Source organism: Indicator indicator, chromosome 36 (genome assembly GCF_027791375.1).
Source record: "Indicator indicator isolate 239-I01 chromosome 36, UM_Iind_1.1, whole genome shotgun sequence".
NCBI classification, from domain to species: domain Eukaryota; kingdom Metazoa; phylum Chordata; class Aves; order Piciformes; family Indicatoridae; genus Indicator; species Indicator indicator.
Window position 1 is genome coordinate 491,732 of NC_072045.1, and position 16,301 is coordinate 508,032.

Here is a 16,301-nt window from a genome sequence, read left to right on the forward strand (position 1 = left end):
GCGGCGCGCAGCGGGGGTGACTTTGAGCGGCGCTGGCAGAGCGATGCTGAATAAGCTGCTGGGGCCGCGCTATGTCCAGCTCCTCCAGAACTGGTGAGGCACGGCCCGGGGCTGCCCGTTCGACTACCGGGATCCTTCACCGCGGGCCTTGGGTGTGCGGGGCGGGCCGCGGCACTGAAGGAGCCTAAAGGCCTTCCCCAGCCCTTTCCGTTCTCCTCAGCGTTGTTCCCCGGCTGTGTGTTCCGTGTGCCATCCGTGACCGCGCCGGGGCCGGCCCCGCCGGTGCGGAGCAGCGGTAGGGCTGTGGCCGAGCGGCTGGGAGGGGAGGGCTGTGTTGGTTGATTTGCTTGGCGGTGCTTTGCTGCGCTGGATTTGGCCTCCGGATTGTTCGAGCTGTCTTCAGAGCGTTTCGGAGCTTAAATATTTGTCACAGCGCCAGCGGGTGCTGCTCGGCAGGGTCGTGTAAGGGAGAGTTCTGCAGGCCAGCATCCGAGCAGTTGAATCGTTCAGCAGATAAGTGTGGCTTTTGCTAACGTGGTAATTCCCTGGTTAAATAAAAGCATGTCAGCCTTTTCCTGTAAAATGCCCTCCCTGGGACACCCCTCTGCATGTGAGGTTCGTTCAAGGCTTCTGCCAAGCTTTTTCTCTGGACTGAAATGACCTTCTTGAGTGCCTTTAGCCATGAGCGTTTGCCAGGCCTTGCAGAGTGGCCTGTGCCTGGTGTTTACCTGCTCCTGTGTGTCTCTTCCTCAGGACTCCCACCCTCGTCACATGGGGTGGGGTAGGTGTTACTGGTTTGATATGGTTCACAGACTGGAAGCTGATCCTTCAGTATGTTCCCTACGTCGGTGGCAAGTATAAAACTGAAGATTAAGCTTCCCTCTAATGGTAAGTTCTGTTTGTGCATCTCCTGGCTTTGCACTCCTGTCACAGTTGATGTGTCACAGGATGGTAGGGGTTGGAAAGGACCTCTGGAGATCTTCCAGTCCACACCCCCCCCCCGCCAGAGCAGGACCATAGAGTCCAGCACAGGTCGCACAGGAATGCATCCAGATGGCTCTTGGAAGTCTCTAGAGGAGACTCCACAACCTCTCTGGGCAGCCTGCTCCAGGGCTCTGTGACCCTCACAGTGAAAAAATTCTCCTCATGTTGAGATGGAACCTCCTGTGCTGTGGTTTCCATCCATTGCCCCTTGTCCTATCACAGAGTGCAACTGAGCAGAGCCTGTCCCTGTCCCCTCCCTCTTGACCCCCAGCCCTCAGATACTTATAAACATTTATTAAATCCCCTCTCAGCCTTCTCCTCTCCAGTCTAAGCAGCCCCAGGGCTCTCAGCCTCTCCTCACCAGGCAGTGCTCCAGTCCCTTCAGCATCCTTGCAGCCCTCCCTTGAACTTTCTCTAGAAGATCCCTGTCCCTCTTGAAGTGGGGAGCCCTGAACTGGAGGCAATATTCCAGGTGAGGTCTCAGCAGGGCAGAGCAGAGGGGGAGGAGAACCTCCCTGGATCTGCTGGCCACACTCTGAATGCACCCCAGGATCCCATTGGCCTCTTGGCCCCCAGGGCACATTGCTGTCCCATGCAGAACTTCTTGTCCACCAGCACTCCCAGGTCCCTCTCCTTGGGGCTGCTCTCCAGCAGATCCCCTCCCAACCTGTCCTGCTGCAGTTTATTCTTCCTGCCCAGCTGCAGGACTCTGCCCTTGTCCTTGTTGAGCCTCAGTTGGTTCCTCTGTGCCCAGCTCTCAGTCTGTCCAAGCCTCTGAATGGCCTCACAGCCTTCAGGTGTCTCAGCCAAGCCTCCCAGTTTGGTATCATCAGCAAATTTGCCGAGCAGACTCTGTCTGTCTGTCTGTCTGTCCCCTCATCAATGTCATTGATGAAGATGTTGGAACAGCACTGGACCCAGCACTGATCCCTGGGGGACTCCACTGGTTACAGCTCTCCAGCTGGACCTGGCACCATTGATCACCACTCTTTGAACTCTATCTTGTAACCAGTTCCTAATCCCTCTCACTCTCTGCTCTTCCATCCCACACTTCCTGAGCTTGCTCACTAGGATGTCATGGGAGACAGTGTCAAAAGTCTTCCTAAGGTCAGTGTTTGTGTCCTGTTTGTCCAGGACACAATCCTATCCTTGGTTCAAACCAGAACTGCTCAGTTGGATTGTTTGGAATTTTTTTAAGTGAATATTTTTAATGAGAGGCTTCACAGAGTGCCAGGAGGATGAACTGTTACTAAGAACATCTCTCAAATGGTTATTTTTCAAGCAGTGGATTTTTCACAATGTGATGTGGTGCTTGAGGACTGAAATCAAGTTTTTTTTTTTTTTTTTGTGGTAATTTGGAGCTTTTGAAGAGATCTGTTGCCTTCTCTTCCCAAGCAGGATGGCTCCAAGCTCATGACTGGACAGGTTCAGGCTCCTTTGTGTTCCTTGTGAATGTTAGTAAAGGGAAGCTGGATGTTCAGAGCTGGTTGTGGTTACTGTGTACCACAAATTCATTGGGAATTTGGCATTCTCAAGACTTTTTTTTTCTCCTTTTTTCCACTGTCTTTGAGAGATGAATCTTAGACTGACCAGCCCCAAAGCTGGAGCAGCACTCAGGGGATGCCTTCTGTGGGCCACCAAATGACTTTCTGTAAGAAGCAGAACTTCCCAAGTTCCTTGCCTGAGGTGGAAGGGAGGTAGGCAGCTTCTTGCTTGTATTAAAGGATGCTGATGGGAAAAGGTCCAGAGGAATCTTAAATGCAGCTCAAAACTTTTTTCTTCTGACCAGAACATTGAAATGTTGCTCAAGTAAGAGACCTGCCTTGAAGCAAGAGGATTTGATGGGGAAGTCAGTGAGCCTGGAGGTCAGAGTCAGCACAGAGCCTGCACTCCTCCAGGCCTCTCTTTGCAGGGACTCTTGTTGCAGGTTAAGCAATGGCACAGTGCCATCCATCCCCATTTGCAAAAGGTGTCACATGGATCCATCCTGCAACCAAGGAGTGAAAGACACTTTGCATGCAGTCAGCTGCACCTGCAGCATCCTGAGTGACTGCAAATGCTTAGAGACAAGGCAGTGGGAGAGCTCTCAAGGCCTGCAGAGGCAATTAAATCATAGAAGCAGAGAGTTGTTTTGATTGGGAGACACCTTTCAGATCATCATCATTACCCCAGCACTGCCAGAGCACCACTAAGCCATGGGCCTCAGCACCACATCTCCACAGCTTGGAAAACCCCCCCAGGGATGGGGACTCCACCACTGCCCTGAGCAGCCTGAGTCAGGCCTGGACAACCCTTTTGGGAAGAAATTGTTCCTCATGGCCAACCTTAACCTCCCCTGTGCAGCTTGAGGCCACTTCCTAGATTCCTAGAGGATGCTTGAGTTGGAAGGAACCTTGAAGATCATCCAGTTCCAACCTCCTGCCAACCCTGCAGGTGCTGCTGGCACTCTGCCTTAACCTTCTCAGGTTGAATGTAACCTGTGTCGGTGTGAGCTGAAATTCCCCCCCACCGACAATAACCAGGCTAGCCCAGTCTGGAAGCAAATGAAAAGCTGTATTTACAAGCAGATGAAATGCAATGAATATGTACAAATATACAAAATTCACAACATTCACAAATATATACAATCAACAGAAAAGCACAACCGATCTCCCTTTGCTTCCCCCCAAGGGGACCCTCCCAAAGGGGCCTCTCTCTCTCCCAGGAGCTTCCCCCCAGACCCCCCTGGACAGAGAAGCAGAGTTAGTTAAGCAGAAAGTTGTTAACTTAGCTGCCAAGGTCAGTACGTGTTATCTTCAGCCAGAAGAGAAGAAGAAACAGCAGCCAGACAGCCCAGCAACTGCCCCCACTGCCGAACGCAGAATGTGCAGAGTGCCTACTTTGTTTTGGGTAATAGTTCTTAAACATTTCTATCTATCCAATGGAAGTGTTTAGAACAATCGTTATTTTGCTTTCTTACACCCAATAGTGACTTATTTACATTCTTTCACTTTCTCTGTTCTGAACTTTGCAAGGAAAAATTAAAAAGACAGTTTCAAACCATCACAGTCCACCCCTTCTAAACAATTCCATTGACTGCTACTACCATTTATCTAATTTAAAATAATACCTACAACAATAGGTGAATAAAGACCATAGTCCATTCCGGCTATCTCAGATGTAGATGATTCAAAAGAGTCAAATCACAGGAAAAACAGCAAACAGCTTGTTTCCTCGCAGATGGAGCGAAGGAAGGAACAGGGACTCTCAGGTGACTCAGGGCTCTCAGGGTTCGTGCACCGTAGATCTCATGGACTCTCCTCTTGGGCGCGATGCTGTATCTGTGCAACACTCTGAATTTAACCTCTCTCAGCCAAAGTTAGATTTCTTTGTGGAATACACTGAATTTCACCATTTTCTTGCATCACCCAATAGGTGTGACCAGGACCTTCAGCAGAAACCACCCCTCGGACAGGTTTGGCCTCTCCTGAAGGAGAAAATACCCAAACAGTTTTGCCTAACAGATTCTTTTCTCTGATAACAGGAACTCTATCACCTTCCTCCTTTCGCAACAAATCTGATTGGGCAGGTCCAGCTCGATTCACTGAACCTCTACTATTCACCAACCAGGTTGCTTGTGCTAAATGTTTCTCCCAGTTTTTCAAAGATCCACCCCCCATGGCTTTGAGAGTGGTTTTCAGCAAACCATTGTAGCGTTCGATCTTTCCTGCAGCTGGTGCATAGTAGGGAATGTGGAATATCCACTCAATGCCGTGCTCTTTGGCCCAGTTTTTTACAAGATTGTTCTTGAAGTGAGTTCCATTGTCTGACTCAATCCTCTCTGGAGTTCCGTGTCTCCACAGGATTTGTCTCTCCAGGCCAAGAATGGTGTTACGTGCAGTTGCATGAGGAACTGGATAAGTTTCCAGCCATCCAGTGCTTGCCTCTACCATAGTCAGCACATACTGCTTACCAGATGGAGAACGAGGTAGAGTGATGGAGTCAATCTGCCAGGCTTCACCATACTTGTACTTGGACCATCGGTCACCGTACCACAAGGGCTTGATCCGCTTTGCCTGCTTAATAGCAGCACAAATGTCACAGTCATGGATGACTTGTGTGATAGCATCCATGGAAATGTCAATGGATCTGTCACGAGCCCATCGGTAGGTTGCATCTCTGCCTTGATGTCCTGACGAGTCATGGGCCCACCGAGCTAAGAACAGCTCACGTCTGTGTTTCCAGTCAAGATCAGGATCAGGATCAGAGTTTGTGTCCACCTGGGAAACTCTTGCAGCTAGATCTGCCTGATGGTTGTGTTGTTGTTCCTCAGTAGCTTTGCTCTTAGGAATGTGAGCATCAATGTGTCTCACTTTCACTGGGATTCTCTCAATGCGAGCAGCAATGTCTTGCCACAGATCTGCAGCCCAGATTGGCTTTCCTTTGCTCTGCCAGCCATTCTTCTTCCAGTCTTTCAGCCAACCCCACAAGGCATTGGCTACCATCCACGAGTCGGTGTAGAGATAAAGCTTTGGCCATCTCTCACGTTCAGCTATGTTAAGAGCTAGCTGGACAGCTTTTACCTCTGCACATTGACTGGATTCTCCTTCTCCATCTCTCGCTTCTGCAACTCTGCGCGTTGGGCTCCACACTGCAGATTTCCATCTCCGCTTGTTCCCAACAAGACGACAGGAACCGTCTGTGAACAAAGCATATCTCTTTTCATCATCAGACAGATCACTGTAAGGAGGAGCTTCCTCAGCACGAGCTACTCTCTCCTCTGGAGGTTTTGCACAGCTTGTGCCTTCTGGCCAGTTTGTGATCACCTCCACCAAACCAGGCCTTTCGAGATTTCCCATTCGAGCTCTCTGTGTTATCAGAGCCATCCACTTAGACCAGGTAGCATCTGTTGCATGATGTGGTGAAGAACCTTTGCCTTTGAACATCCAATTCAGAACTGGCAATCTAGGAGCTAGAAGAAGTTGTGACTCAGTTCCAATCACTTCAGAAGCAGCTTTCACTCCTTCATAAGCAGCTAAAATCTCTTTCTCTGTTGGAGTGTAGTTTGCCTCTGAGCCTCTGTAGCCACGACCCCAGAAACCAAGAGGACGTCCTCGTGTCTCCCCTGGAGCTCTTTGCCATAAGCACCAGGTTGGACCATTGTCACTGGTGGCCGTGTACAGAATGTTCTTAATGTCTGGACCAGTTCGGACAGGTCCCAGACCCATCGCTTGGACTACCTCTCGCTTGAGCTGGTCAAAGGCTGCTTGTTGCTCAGGACCCCATTGGAAACTGTTTCTCTTTCGAGTCACATCATAGAGAGGTTTCACAATCTGACTGTATCCAGGAATGTGCAGTCTCCAAAATCCCACTATGCCTAAGAAACGCAGAGTTTCTTTCTTGTTGATGGGATTTGCCATGGTGGAGACTCTGTTTATCACATCCAAAATGGGTTGGGTTTGAAGGGACCTTCAAGATCATCCAGTTCCAACCCCCTGCCGTGGGCAGGGACACCTCCCACCAGTCCAGCTTGCTCAAGGCCTCATCCAGCCTGGCCTTGCACACCTCCAGGGAGGGGACATCCCTGGGCAACCTGTTCCAGTGTCTCCTCACCCTCAGCTTCAGTCTCAAGAAATTTCTTCCTCATCTCCAGTCTCAATCTCCCAGCTCAAAGCTTCAATCCATTCCCTCTTGTCCTATCACTCCCAGCCCATGTAGAAAGTCCCTTCTTGACTTTCTTGTAGCCCCTTCAGGTACTTCCTATTGCTAATGACCTAGTCAGGGTTCTCTTTACTTAAAATGGTCTGGCCTGGAGCATGGATCCATTGCTGAGTCCCCAGTGTGTGCTCAGTGTTTTGAAGCAAGAGCTCTGCTGTGTCATTGTGCTTGGATCACCTGGAAAGAGGAACAGAGAAGGAGGCTGCTTCTGTGCTGGCTTGGGATTGCTCTCAAAGGGCCCAGCAGGACTCCTGCCCTGGACACTGGAGGCTTTTGAAGCCTGCCTGAGCTGTTGGCTGCTGTGGCCCCTTGCAGGCAGCTCCATTTAATGTCTGCTTTGTGTCTGTTGTAGGAATTGTATTGCTGTAGAGAGTGGTTTGGAGCCCTCCATCTGCTGAGACCCTGCTTTGAGGTGACCTTGAAATGCCCACTCCAGAGTCTGGTTGTGGCTTCCCTCCTCCTCCCATGGCCAGTTGTGAGCACTTGGTTGTGAACAATCACTTCATCAGTCAGCCTGCCTGCTACCCCTCCTCTGGTCACTTTCACAGCAGATCTTCTCCTGAGGGGAGTAATTTATAAGCCTGATGTGCAAAATAAACCAAGTCAATGATACTCTCAGGGGGGTTGTGTTACCTTCTTTAGACCAAACTCCTCCTGGCTGGGAGCTGGGTTGTGTTCAGTATGTTTGGCTGTGCCCCAAGGAAGGGCTTCTGCACATTTGCCTCCTCTTGTGCTGGTTCCTCAGGCACCAGCCAGTGCCTGCTGTGCTGCTGGGCTTGAGGAGCCTTTGCTTTGTCCCTGGGGAGTTGTTGTTCATCACTCTGGAGCTGTTCTGGAGCTGTTCTTGGTGGTGTGTGGATTGGAAGCTGATCATCCCTCGAGCAGCAGCAGCTGTGGGCTGCTGTGTGCAGTTAACTTCTTGTAGCCAGCATGGCAGAGTCTCCTGGCACCACAGCCTCAGAATAGTTTGGGTTGGAAGGGACCTTCAAAGGTCCTCCAGTCCAGCCCCCTGCAGTCAGCAGGGACATCTGCAGGAGGAGCAGGTTGCTCAGAGCCTGAAACCACCTCATCTGCAATGGTTTCAGGCATCTCCCACCTCTGGGCAACCTGGGCCAGGGTCTCACCAGCCTCCCAGTAAAGAATTGCTTCCTTCATGTGGTTTAAAGCCAGCTCACAGCAGCTGAAGCAGTGTGTGCTGCCTGCAAGCAGCCTGGCTGCAACCTGGGGCTGGAGGGAGCCAAGACCCCAAACACTGGGAGGCTTTTTGTGTACTGAGGTGAAAAACCAGTGGGCCAGGGAGCTGCTCATCCCTTTAATGTGGAGTTTGAGTAGGAAAAGAAGATTTATCTGTACTTCGAGATACTTGCCAGCTGCAATTGGTGATGAAACAACCAGAGCCCTTTAGATGGAAAACTTTTTAGCTGCTCAAAGGAAGTACAAGGATGGCTCCTGGTCTGGTCTCTGCCACAGCAGACAGCTTAGACTCAGAGGGAGAAGTTCATCCCTGCCTGCAAAGAGCAGAATTTGCCAACCAGCTTAGCTCTGTGTGAGACCAGGATCACTGTTTGCTCTCTGCTCAGTGCCAGATTTTACCTCCCTGTGACTTTTGGCTCTAATCACAGAAGTGTCAGGGTTGGAAGGGACCTCAAAGATCATCCAGTTCCAACCCCCCTGCCATGGGCAGGGACACCTCACACGAGAGCAGGTTGCTCAGAGCCCCAGAGGCTTAGATCTCTTGAGGGAGAAATCTTGGTTGTGAGCTGTGCTGCCTGGGTGTCACCTCCAGGGCTGAAGGTTTCAGAGTGTTGTAAATCCTGTGTCAAACCAGCTTAGAGAGTGGCACCAGGCAGCACACTGCTTTCACAGAATGATGTCTTCAGCAGTGCCACTGATAATTAATTGGGGGGGGAAGGGAATGTAATTTTCAGATGCAAAACTCACTTTGCTGCCCTGCCACATCCCAGAGGACATGCAGAAGCTGGTGATGTGGAGGATAACTGTGCTGTGTCCTTGATCTGTCCTAATCCCCTGCTCCAGCAGTGCTCCCCAGCTCCTGGCTGACCCCAGAATGCCAAGGCCACTGTGCCCTGAAGCACTGGGAATGGAGGTTTGGCAGATCAATGGATCAATAGCTACAGGGTGGGAGGCAACAGGCTGGGGCCAGACTCTGCTCAGTGGTGCCCAGGGACAGGCCAAGGAGCAATGGGCACAAACTGGACCCCAGGAGGTTCCACCTGAGCAGGAGGAAAAAGTTGTTTGTTGTGAGGGTGCTGGAGGCCTGGAGCAGGCTGCCCAGAGAGGTTGTGGAGTCTCCTGGTGTGGAGAGCTTCCAACCCCCCCTGGGCATGGTGCCCCTGGGCAAGCTGCTGTGGGTGCCCTGCTGGAGCAGGGGGGTTGGGCTGGATGATCTCAGAGCTCCCTTCCAACCCCTCCTGCTGAGAAGAGCCCTGTGCTGCACTGGGGGATGTTGCTGTTGATCAGCTCCCCCCAGGCAGGCCTCAGCAGGGGCTGTTCCCTCAGCCTGTGCTCACATCTCACCAGGGCTGTGAGCTCAGCTGGGAACAGTTGGAGTCTCTCCTGTTGGACACACCTGCACAGCATGGGCATCACACACTGCTGCTGCTGCTGCTGCTGCTGCAGAAGTGACCTGGTTTGGGCTTGTCCCGTGGATGGCCCAACCTCTGCTCCCACACCTGGAGACTTCAGGAGACCTTCTGCTGAGGTTCTGATGTGCTGCCCACTGCTCCCAGGACGCTGGGCAGCCCTGAGCTGTCAGACTGCAGCTTCTTACACAGAATCACAGAACTTTAGGGGTTAGAAAGGACCTCTGGAGATCATCCAGTCCAACCCCTCTGCCAGAGCAGGATCACACAGGAACACATCCAGGTGGATTTGGAAAGTCTCCATGGAAGGAGACTCCACAACCTCTCTGGGCAGCTGCTCCAGGGCTCTGCCACCCTCACAGGGACAAAGTTTTCCCTTCTGTTCCCCTGGCAGCTCCTCTGCTCCAGCTTGCCCCCAGTGCCCCTTGTGCTGTCCTTGGACATCCCTGAGCAGAGCCTGGCTCCAGCCCTGCACAGCTTTATCCCCAGCAATGAGGGCAGCCCTCAGGCTGCTCTGCTCCAAGCCCCAAGCCCCAGAGCTCCCTCAGCCTGGCCTCACAGGAGATGTTCCACTGCCTGCAGCAGCTCTGGGGCCCTGTGTTGGACTCTCTCAAGCAGTTCTCTGTCTTTTGGGGGGCAGCATCATGTGGAGCTGTTGAGAGGAGAGGAGCACCCCAAAGAGCAGCTTCCCTGCACAGGCAGCACTGCAGGGAGCACAGAGGCTCAGGATTTGTTTGCCCTTTGGTTGCTCTTTAGCTGCTTGTGTTTGCTGCAGGCTTTCAGCTGTTGGCTTTGTCTCTGATTAACCCCAGGATCAGTCTGGGGCTGATTCAATTCTGTGTGTTTCTCCTTCCACAGGAGCAGAAATCCTCTGTTGGGAAGATCTTGCACGTTCATGAGTGAATTTCTGTTACAATTCAGATAATTCCACTTAAGTATGACAAGTGATTGTTCTGATTCTTAATGTCCTGGCACTGCCTCTTCTCTAACAGTTAATTGTTTTCCAGAATGAGCTCTAACCACTTATGTTGGATGAATAAACAGGCTGAAGGAATTGGGGCTCTTCAGCCTGGAGTAGAGAAGGCTCCAGGGAGACCTTAGAGCTCCATTTCAGTATCTGAAGGGGACCTACAGGAAGGCTGGGGAGGGACTGTTCAGAATGTGGTGATAGGACAAGGACCAATGGCTTGAAACTGGAGCAGGGCCAAAGCAGTGTGGCCAGAGCTGGAGAGAGGGGATTCTGTCCCTCTGCTCTGGGGAGACCTCACCTGCAGGGTTGGGGCCAGGTCTAGAGCTCTCAACTCAAAAGAGACATGGACCTGCTGGAGAGGGTCCAGTGGAGGCCACCAAGATGATCAGAGGGCTGGAGAACCTCTGCTATGGGGACAGGCTGGGAGAGTTGGGGCTGCTAAGCCTGGAGAAGAGAAGGCTGCAGGGAGACCTCAGAGCTGCATTTCAATATCTGAAGGAGACCTCCAGGCAGGCTGGGGAGGGACTGTTCAGAAGGGGCTGTGGGGATAGGACCAGGGACAATGGTTTGAAACCATTGGAGCAGGGCAGACTTAGGTTGGATATCAGGAGGAAGTTCTGCAGAGTGAGGGTGAGGAGACACTGGCACAGGTTGCCCAGGGAGGCAGTTGAGGCTCCATCCCTGGAGACATTCAGGATCAGCCTGGATGATCAGCCTGTGCAGCCTGCTCTGACTGGAGCTGTCCCTGCTGCCTGCAGGGGGTTGGACAAGATGCCTTTGGAGGGTCCCTTCCGACCTGATTAAATTGCTTAAAAATCAAGAACCACCCAGTGGAGGACAAGCTTCAAACCCTGGCAAGCTCCACCAGAGGGCACAGCAGCAGCCAAGCTCAGGGTGCTGTGGGTTCAGGGGAATCCAAAAGCTCTTCAGCTCTGGGTTAGTGGTGTCCCTTCAGAGCCACTCAGCAAGGTCTGAGTTCCTGCCTGGTTTTCCTGAGGGTTTGTCCAGCTTGGTGTCTCCACATTAATCATGAAAGGTGTAAGTGGAGCTGGGACAAGGCACCTTTTAGGTCTGGAGAAGAGGGCTGGGGAGGGACAGCTGAGGGAGCTGGGGGAGTTCAGCCTGGGGAAGAGGAGGCTGAGGGAGACCTCATTGCTCTCTACAGCTCCCTGGAAGGAGGTTGGAACCGGGTGGGAGTTGGGCTCTTCTCCCAAGGAACAAGTGGCAGGATGAGAGGAAATGGCCTCAAGTTGTGCCAGGGGAGGTTTAGGTTGGATATTAGAGAAACTTCTTCACTGAAAGGTTCTCAAACATTGGAAGAGGCTCCTCAGGGAGGTCGTTGAATGCCCATCCCTGGAGGTGTTCAGAAGCCAGAGATGTGGTGCTGAGGACCATGGTTTAGCCTCAGCCTTGGCAGAGCTGGATATGGTTGGACTGGGGGAGCTGAAAGGACTTTTCCATGAAGCAATTCTACAGCAGCCACTCAGCACTGCAAGTCTGCTGCACTCTGCCCGTGCTGGTGCCTCCTATGGTTGTCTTCTGGACTTGCCTCAGATGCTGCCTCCCTGCAGTGCTAAGAGGTTGGATTTTGCCCAGAGTCCTGCTCTGAAACAAGTGGATGGGGCAGTGCCAGGTCAGAAGTTGTCTGTGGTGCTCAAAGCTTTCTCCAACCTAACCACTTCTGTGATTCCAAGCCCCTCTGCTATCTGTCTGCAGAGCAGGAAGCTTTCACCTGCAGTTGTCTGCAGAGTTTCTTCTCTCAGGTGTCCTATTGCTGGCTTCCATGGCTGACAGCAGCTGATTTGGGTGATCTGCTGGAACAGCACACATTGATGGTTGAATCCACCTTCAGCTCATCCTCTGTAACCTGGCAGCATTCCCAAAGGATCACTGGGATATTTCCCTTGGGCTCCAGAGGCAGTTTCTACCCAAACTTTTCATGCAGTCCTAGGAGAGCAGAGGTCTTCTCTGCAGGCTGTGGCTGTGTCAGCTCAAAGGGGGCACTGAGTTCCTAACTGCTGTAACTCTGAGCTGGAGGTTCAGGGGACATTAGGAGGTTGCCTGCTCCATCCCCACCACACAGCAGGGTCTGCTCTCATAGAGTCATAAGAGTTGTTTGGGTTGGAAAAGCTCTCTGAGATCATCCAGTCCAGCATCAACCCAACCCCACCATGGCCACCAAACCATGGCCCCAAGTGCCATGGCCACACAGTTCTGGAACACCTCCAGGGACTCCACCACCTCCCTGGGCAGCCTGTGCCAAGCCCTGACCACTCTGGCAGCAAAGAAATTGTTCTTCATCTCCAACCTAACCCTCCCCTGGCACAGTTTCAGGCCATTTCCTCTCCTTCTGTCACTGATCCTAGGGAGCAGAGCCCAACTCCCACCTCCCTGCAGCCTCCTCTCAGGGAGCTGGAGAGAGCAATGAGGTCTCCCTCAGCCTCCTCCACACTGAACCCCCCCAGCTCCCTCAGCTGCTCCTCCCCAGCCCTGTTCTCCAGACCCTTCCCCAGCTTTGTTGCACTTCTCTGGACCTGCTCCAGGCCCTCAATGTCCTTCTTGGAGTGAGGGACCCAAAACTGACCCCAGGACTCAAGGTGTGGCCTCACCAGTGCAGAGTCCAGGAGCTGTGAGACCTCAGCTGCTTTCTCCAGACTAAAGAACCCTGGTTCATTCCCCTTCCCCCACAGATCCCTCTGTGCACAGCTGCTGCTGTTCACTGCACTCCTCTGGGCTCACTTCCACTCACTCCGCTTCTTTAACCCCACATGCAAACGGGAGGGGGTGTCCTGCACCACCTCCTGCACTGAAAGCTTCTCTCCTCCTCATGGCTTTGATTTCACTCAGTGCAGGAGGAAACAGTCAAGGGGTTGGCATCAAGGGGTTGGTGTCAAGGAGAGTGCTTCCATCCCTGGCTGAGGGGCACTGGGGCAGAGGGCAGGGCTCTGGTGGGATCCAGCAGGTCATCATCAGGATGCAGGGTCAGGACCTACTGGGGTCTCACCCCCATCCAGTTCTGCTCCCAGGGCTGAAGGAGAGCAAACCACATCACTGCAGGCCTTGGGCTCCCTTGCACTGCATCTTCAGCCAAGAAGCTACATCTCAGTGCCAGTTTTGGGGTAGAACTGTGTGAGTTTGGCACTTGGGATTTGAATTGTATTTTTTTTTAACCAAAAGTGCATTTATGAGAAGAATGTGGTTTGATGACAATTTCCCTGATCTGTGTGTTCAGGATCACAGGAAATAACAGCAGCAGCAGAGCAAAAGGGTTTGGAAGAGTGAGCCCAGAAGGTGCCAACCTTCAAGCCAGCCAAACAAACCCATCCCCAGAGAGATGGAGGCCTCAGGATATGGGATGTTCCCTATGGATGAAATTAAAGGCAAAATCCCCACCACTGAGTATCCTAAACACAAAAGCCTTCCTGCACAAAGCAGGTGCGCAGGCACACCTGCCTAGGGGAACAACTTCTTTTCTGCTCCTGGCTCTGGACACCTCACCCCATGGGCATTAGAAGTTTCCTCTCACCCATGAAGTGTCCTCCTGCTCCTGCTGCTTCCTGAGTAAGGGAGTTTGGAATGAGTCAAAGAATCACAGAATGGTTTGGCTTGGAAGGTACCTTAAGGATCCCTCCTGTCAACACTGCAGGTGCTGCTGGCACTCTGTTTCGTGGTGTTGAATGTAACCCAGAATGGGTTGGGTTGGAAGGGACCTTAAAGCTCATCCAGCTCCAACCCCCTGCCATGGGCAGGGACAGCTCCCACCAGCCCAGCTTGCTCAAGGCCTCATCCAGCCTGGCCTTGAACACCTCCAGGGAGGGGACAGCCACAGCCTCCCTGGGCAACCTGTGCCAGTCTCTCCCCACCCTCACTCAACAATTTCTTCCTCATCTCCACTCTCAGTCTCCCCTCTCCCAGCTCAAAGCCATTGTCCCTCCTCCTGGCACTCCCAGCCCTTGTCCAAAGTCCCTCCCCAGCTCTCCTGGAGCCCCTTCAGGTACTGGAAGGCTGCTCTGAGGTCTCCCTGGAGCCTTCTCCAGGCTGAACAGCCCCAACTCTCCCAGCCTGGCCCCCTAGTGGAGGTTCTGCAGCCCTCTGATCATCTTGGTGGCCTCCTCTGGACCCACTCCAGCAGTTACAGTTCACAATACTCTAAAAGAACAATTAAAGCTTCCTGACAGCTTGGTCTGCAGATGTGGGCTGGAGGGAGCCCTGGAAGTTCAAACAGACCAAGGGAGTTTGGGGTCACAGGAAGCAGGCAGTGGCTGGAGCTGCTCTCACTCACATGGCCAGGAGAGCAGCGAGCCCTGAGATCCAGGGGATCACCATCAGGCTTCAAGCCCCTGGCATGGACAGTGATCACCTCAGGATCCTGCTGGTCTGTGTTCACTGAATCACAGCATGGTAGGGCTCTGGGGCAGGGTCACCTAGAGGAGCTCACACAGGAACATGTCCAGGCAGGTTTTGAATGTCTCTAGTGATGGAGACTCCAGCACCTCTCAGGGCAGCCTGCTCCAGGGCTCCCTTAAATTACAGAAGTTCCTCCTTGTGTTCAGATAGAACTTAAAATGCTCCACTTTGTGCCCATTACCCCTTGGCCTGTCACAGGGCACCATCTCCAGCCCTGTGTCGTGGATGTCCTGCCCCATGTCCCATCTTCAGCCCTGTGTCTCAGGCATCCTGCCCCAGGTCCTGCCTTCAGCCCTGTCCCCCCAGCTGTCACCCATCTCCAGCCTCCTGTCCCCAGTGCCCAATGCCATGTCCCAGGTGTCCAGTCCCAGGTTGTGAGTGTCCAGCCCTGCACTGTTTTCAGCCCCATGGTCTTGAGCATCCACCTTCAGTCCTGTGTCCCAGCTGCCCAGCCCTGTGTCCACAGCCCCATGTCCCAAGTGTCCAGCCCTGTGCCTCATCTTCATCCCCATGTCCCAAGTGTCCAGCCCTGTGCCCCATCTTCATCCCCGTGTCCCTAGTGTCCAGCCCTATGCCTCATCTTCATCCCCATGTCCCAAGTGTCCAGCCCTGTTCCCCATCTTCATCCCCATGTCCCAAGTGTCCGGCCCTGTTCCCCATCTTCATCCCCGTGTCCCGAGTGTCCAGCCTGGTGCCTCATCTTCATCCCCATGTCCCTAGTGTCCAGCCCTGTGCCTCATCTTCATCCCCATGTCCTGAAGTGTCCAGCCCTGTGCCTCATCTTCATCCGCATATCCCGAGTGTCCAGCCCTGTGCCTCATCTTCATCCCCGTGTCCCAAGTGTCCAGCCCTGTGCCCCATCTTCAGACCTTTGCCCCAGCTTTCCATCCCCAGGTCCTGTCGTCAGCCCTGTGCCCCACCTTCATCCCCAGGTGCCCAGCCCCACGTTGTGAGTGTCAAGCATTGGGTTCCATCCTCAGCCACATGTCTCAGGTGCCCAGCCCCATGTCCTGTCTTCATCCCTGTGTCCCTAGCTGCGTGTCCCATCTCTAACCCCATGTCCTGAGTGTCCAGTCCTGGGTCCCAGGTGCCCAGCACCGTGTCCCATCCCTAGCCCCTGCCGGGGCTGCGGGGCTGAGCCGCCAGCGCACCCGGGAGAAGATGCCCAAAGCGGCGCTGCCGAACACCGAAAGAAGGCCGAGGCGGGGAACTCCACGTGCGCGACAAAACGGATTTCCCGCCCAGGGGGGCGGTGGGGAGGGACTATATGTCCGCGGCGTGCGCGGGCGGAGGGATCCAGTCGCGGCGGGAGGCGGTTCGTGGGCGGGGCGGGAGCGGAACCGCGAGGCGGGCGGAGCGGAGCTGCCGCTCTCGGCGTGCGGGGGGCGGGAGGCGGCGGAGGAGCGGCGCCAGGGCTCGGCGGAAGGCGGCGGAGGCTGCGCTCGGTGTGGGGGGGCGGAAGGCGGGAGGGAGCCACGGCACCGCCTCCCGGTGGGGGGCGGGCGGGCAGCAGCCGGCGCGGTGGGAGCGGGCGGAGCGCGGAACAGCCGGCGGCGGGAGGAGAGCGCAGCGGCCGGGAAGAGCCGGCGGAGGCGGCGGCGGAGCCCCGAGAGAGTGGCCGCGGGCCGGAGCGAGCCGCG

The 16,301-nt window shown here is 53.9% G+C and overlaps 1 protein-coding gene across 2 annotated transcripts; it reads left to right on the forward strand.

Annotated features, from left to right (window-relative positions):
* On the forward strand, positions 1 to 10,354 carry LOC128978395 (cytochrome b-c1 complex subunit 10). 2 transcript variants are annotated; one of them, XM_054396292.1, is made up of 3 exons: positions 1 to 93; positions 754 to 888; positions 10,143 to 10,354. In XM_054396292.1, exons 1-2 carry the CDS (start codon positions 44 to 46, stop codon positions 872 to 874), a joined length of 171 nt encoding a protein of 56 aa, XP_054252267.1. In that variant the 5' UTR covers positions 1 to 43; the 3' UTR covers positions 875 to 888; positions 10,143 to 10,354. The 2 variants fall into 2 exon arrangements, with proteins under 2 accessions (XP_054252267.1, XP_054252266.1); XM_054396291.1 differs by lacking the exon at positions 10,143 to 10,354 and adding an exon at positions 7,034 to 7,290.
* Positions 10,355 to 16,301: the final 5,947 nt, after the last annotated feature.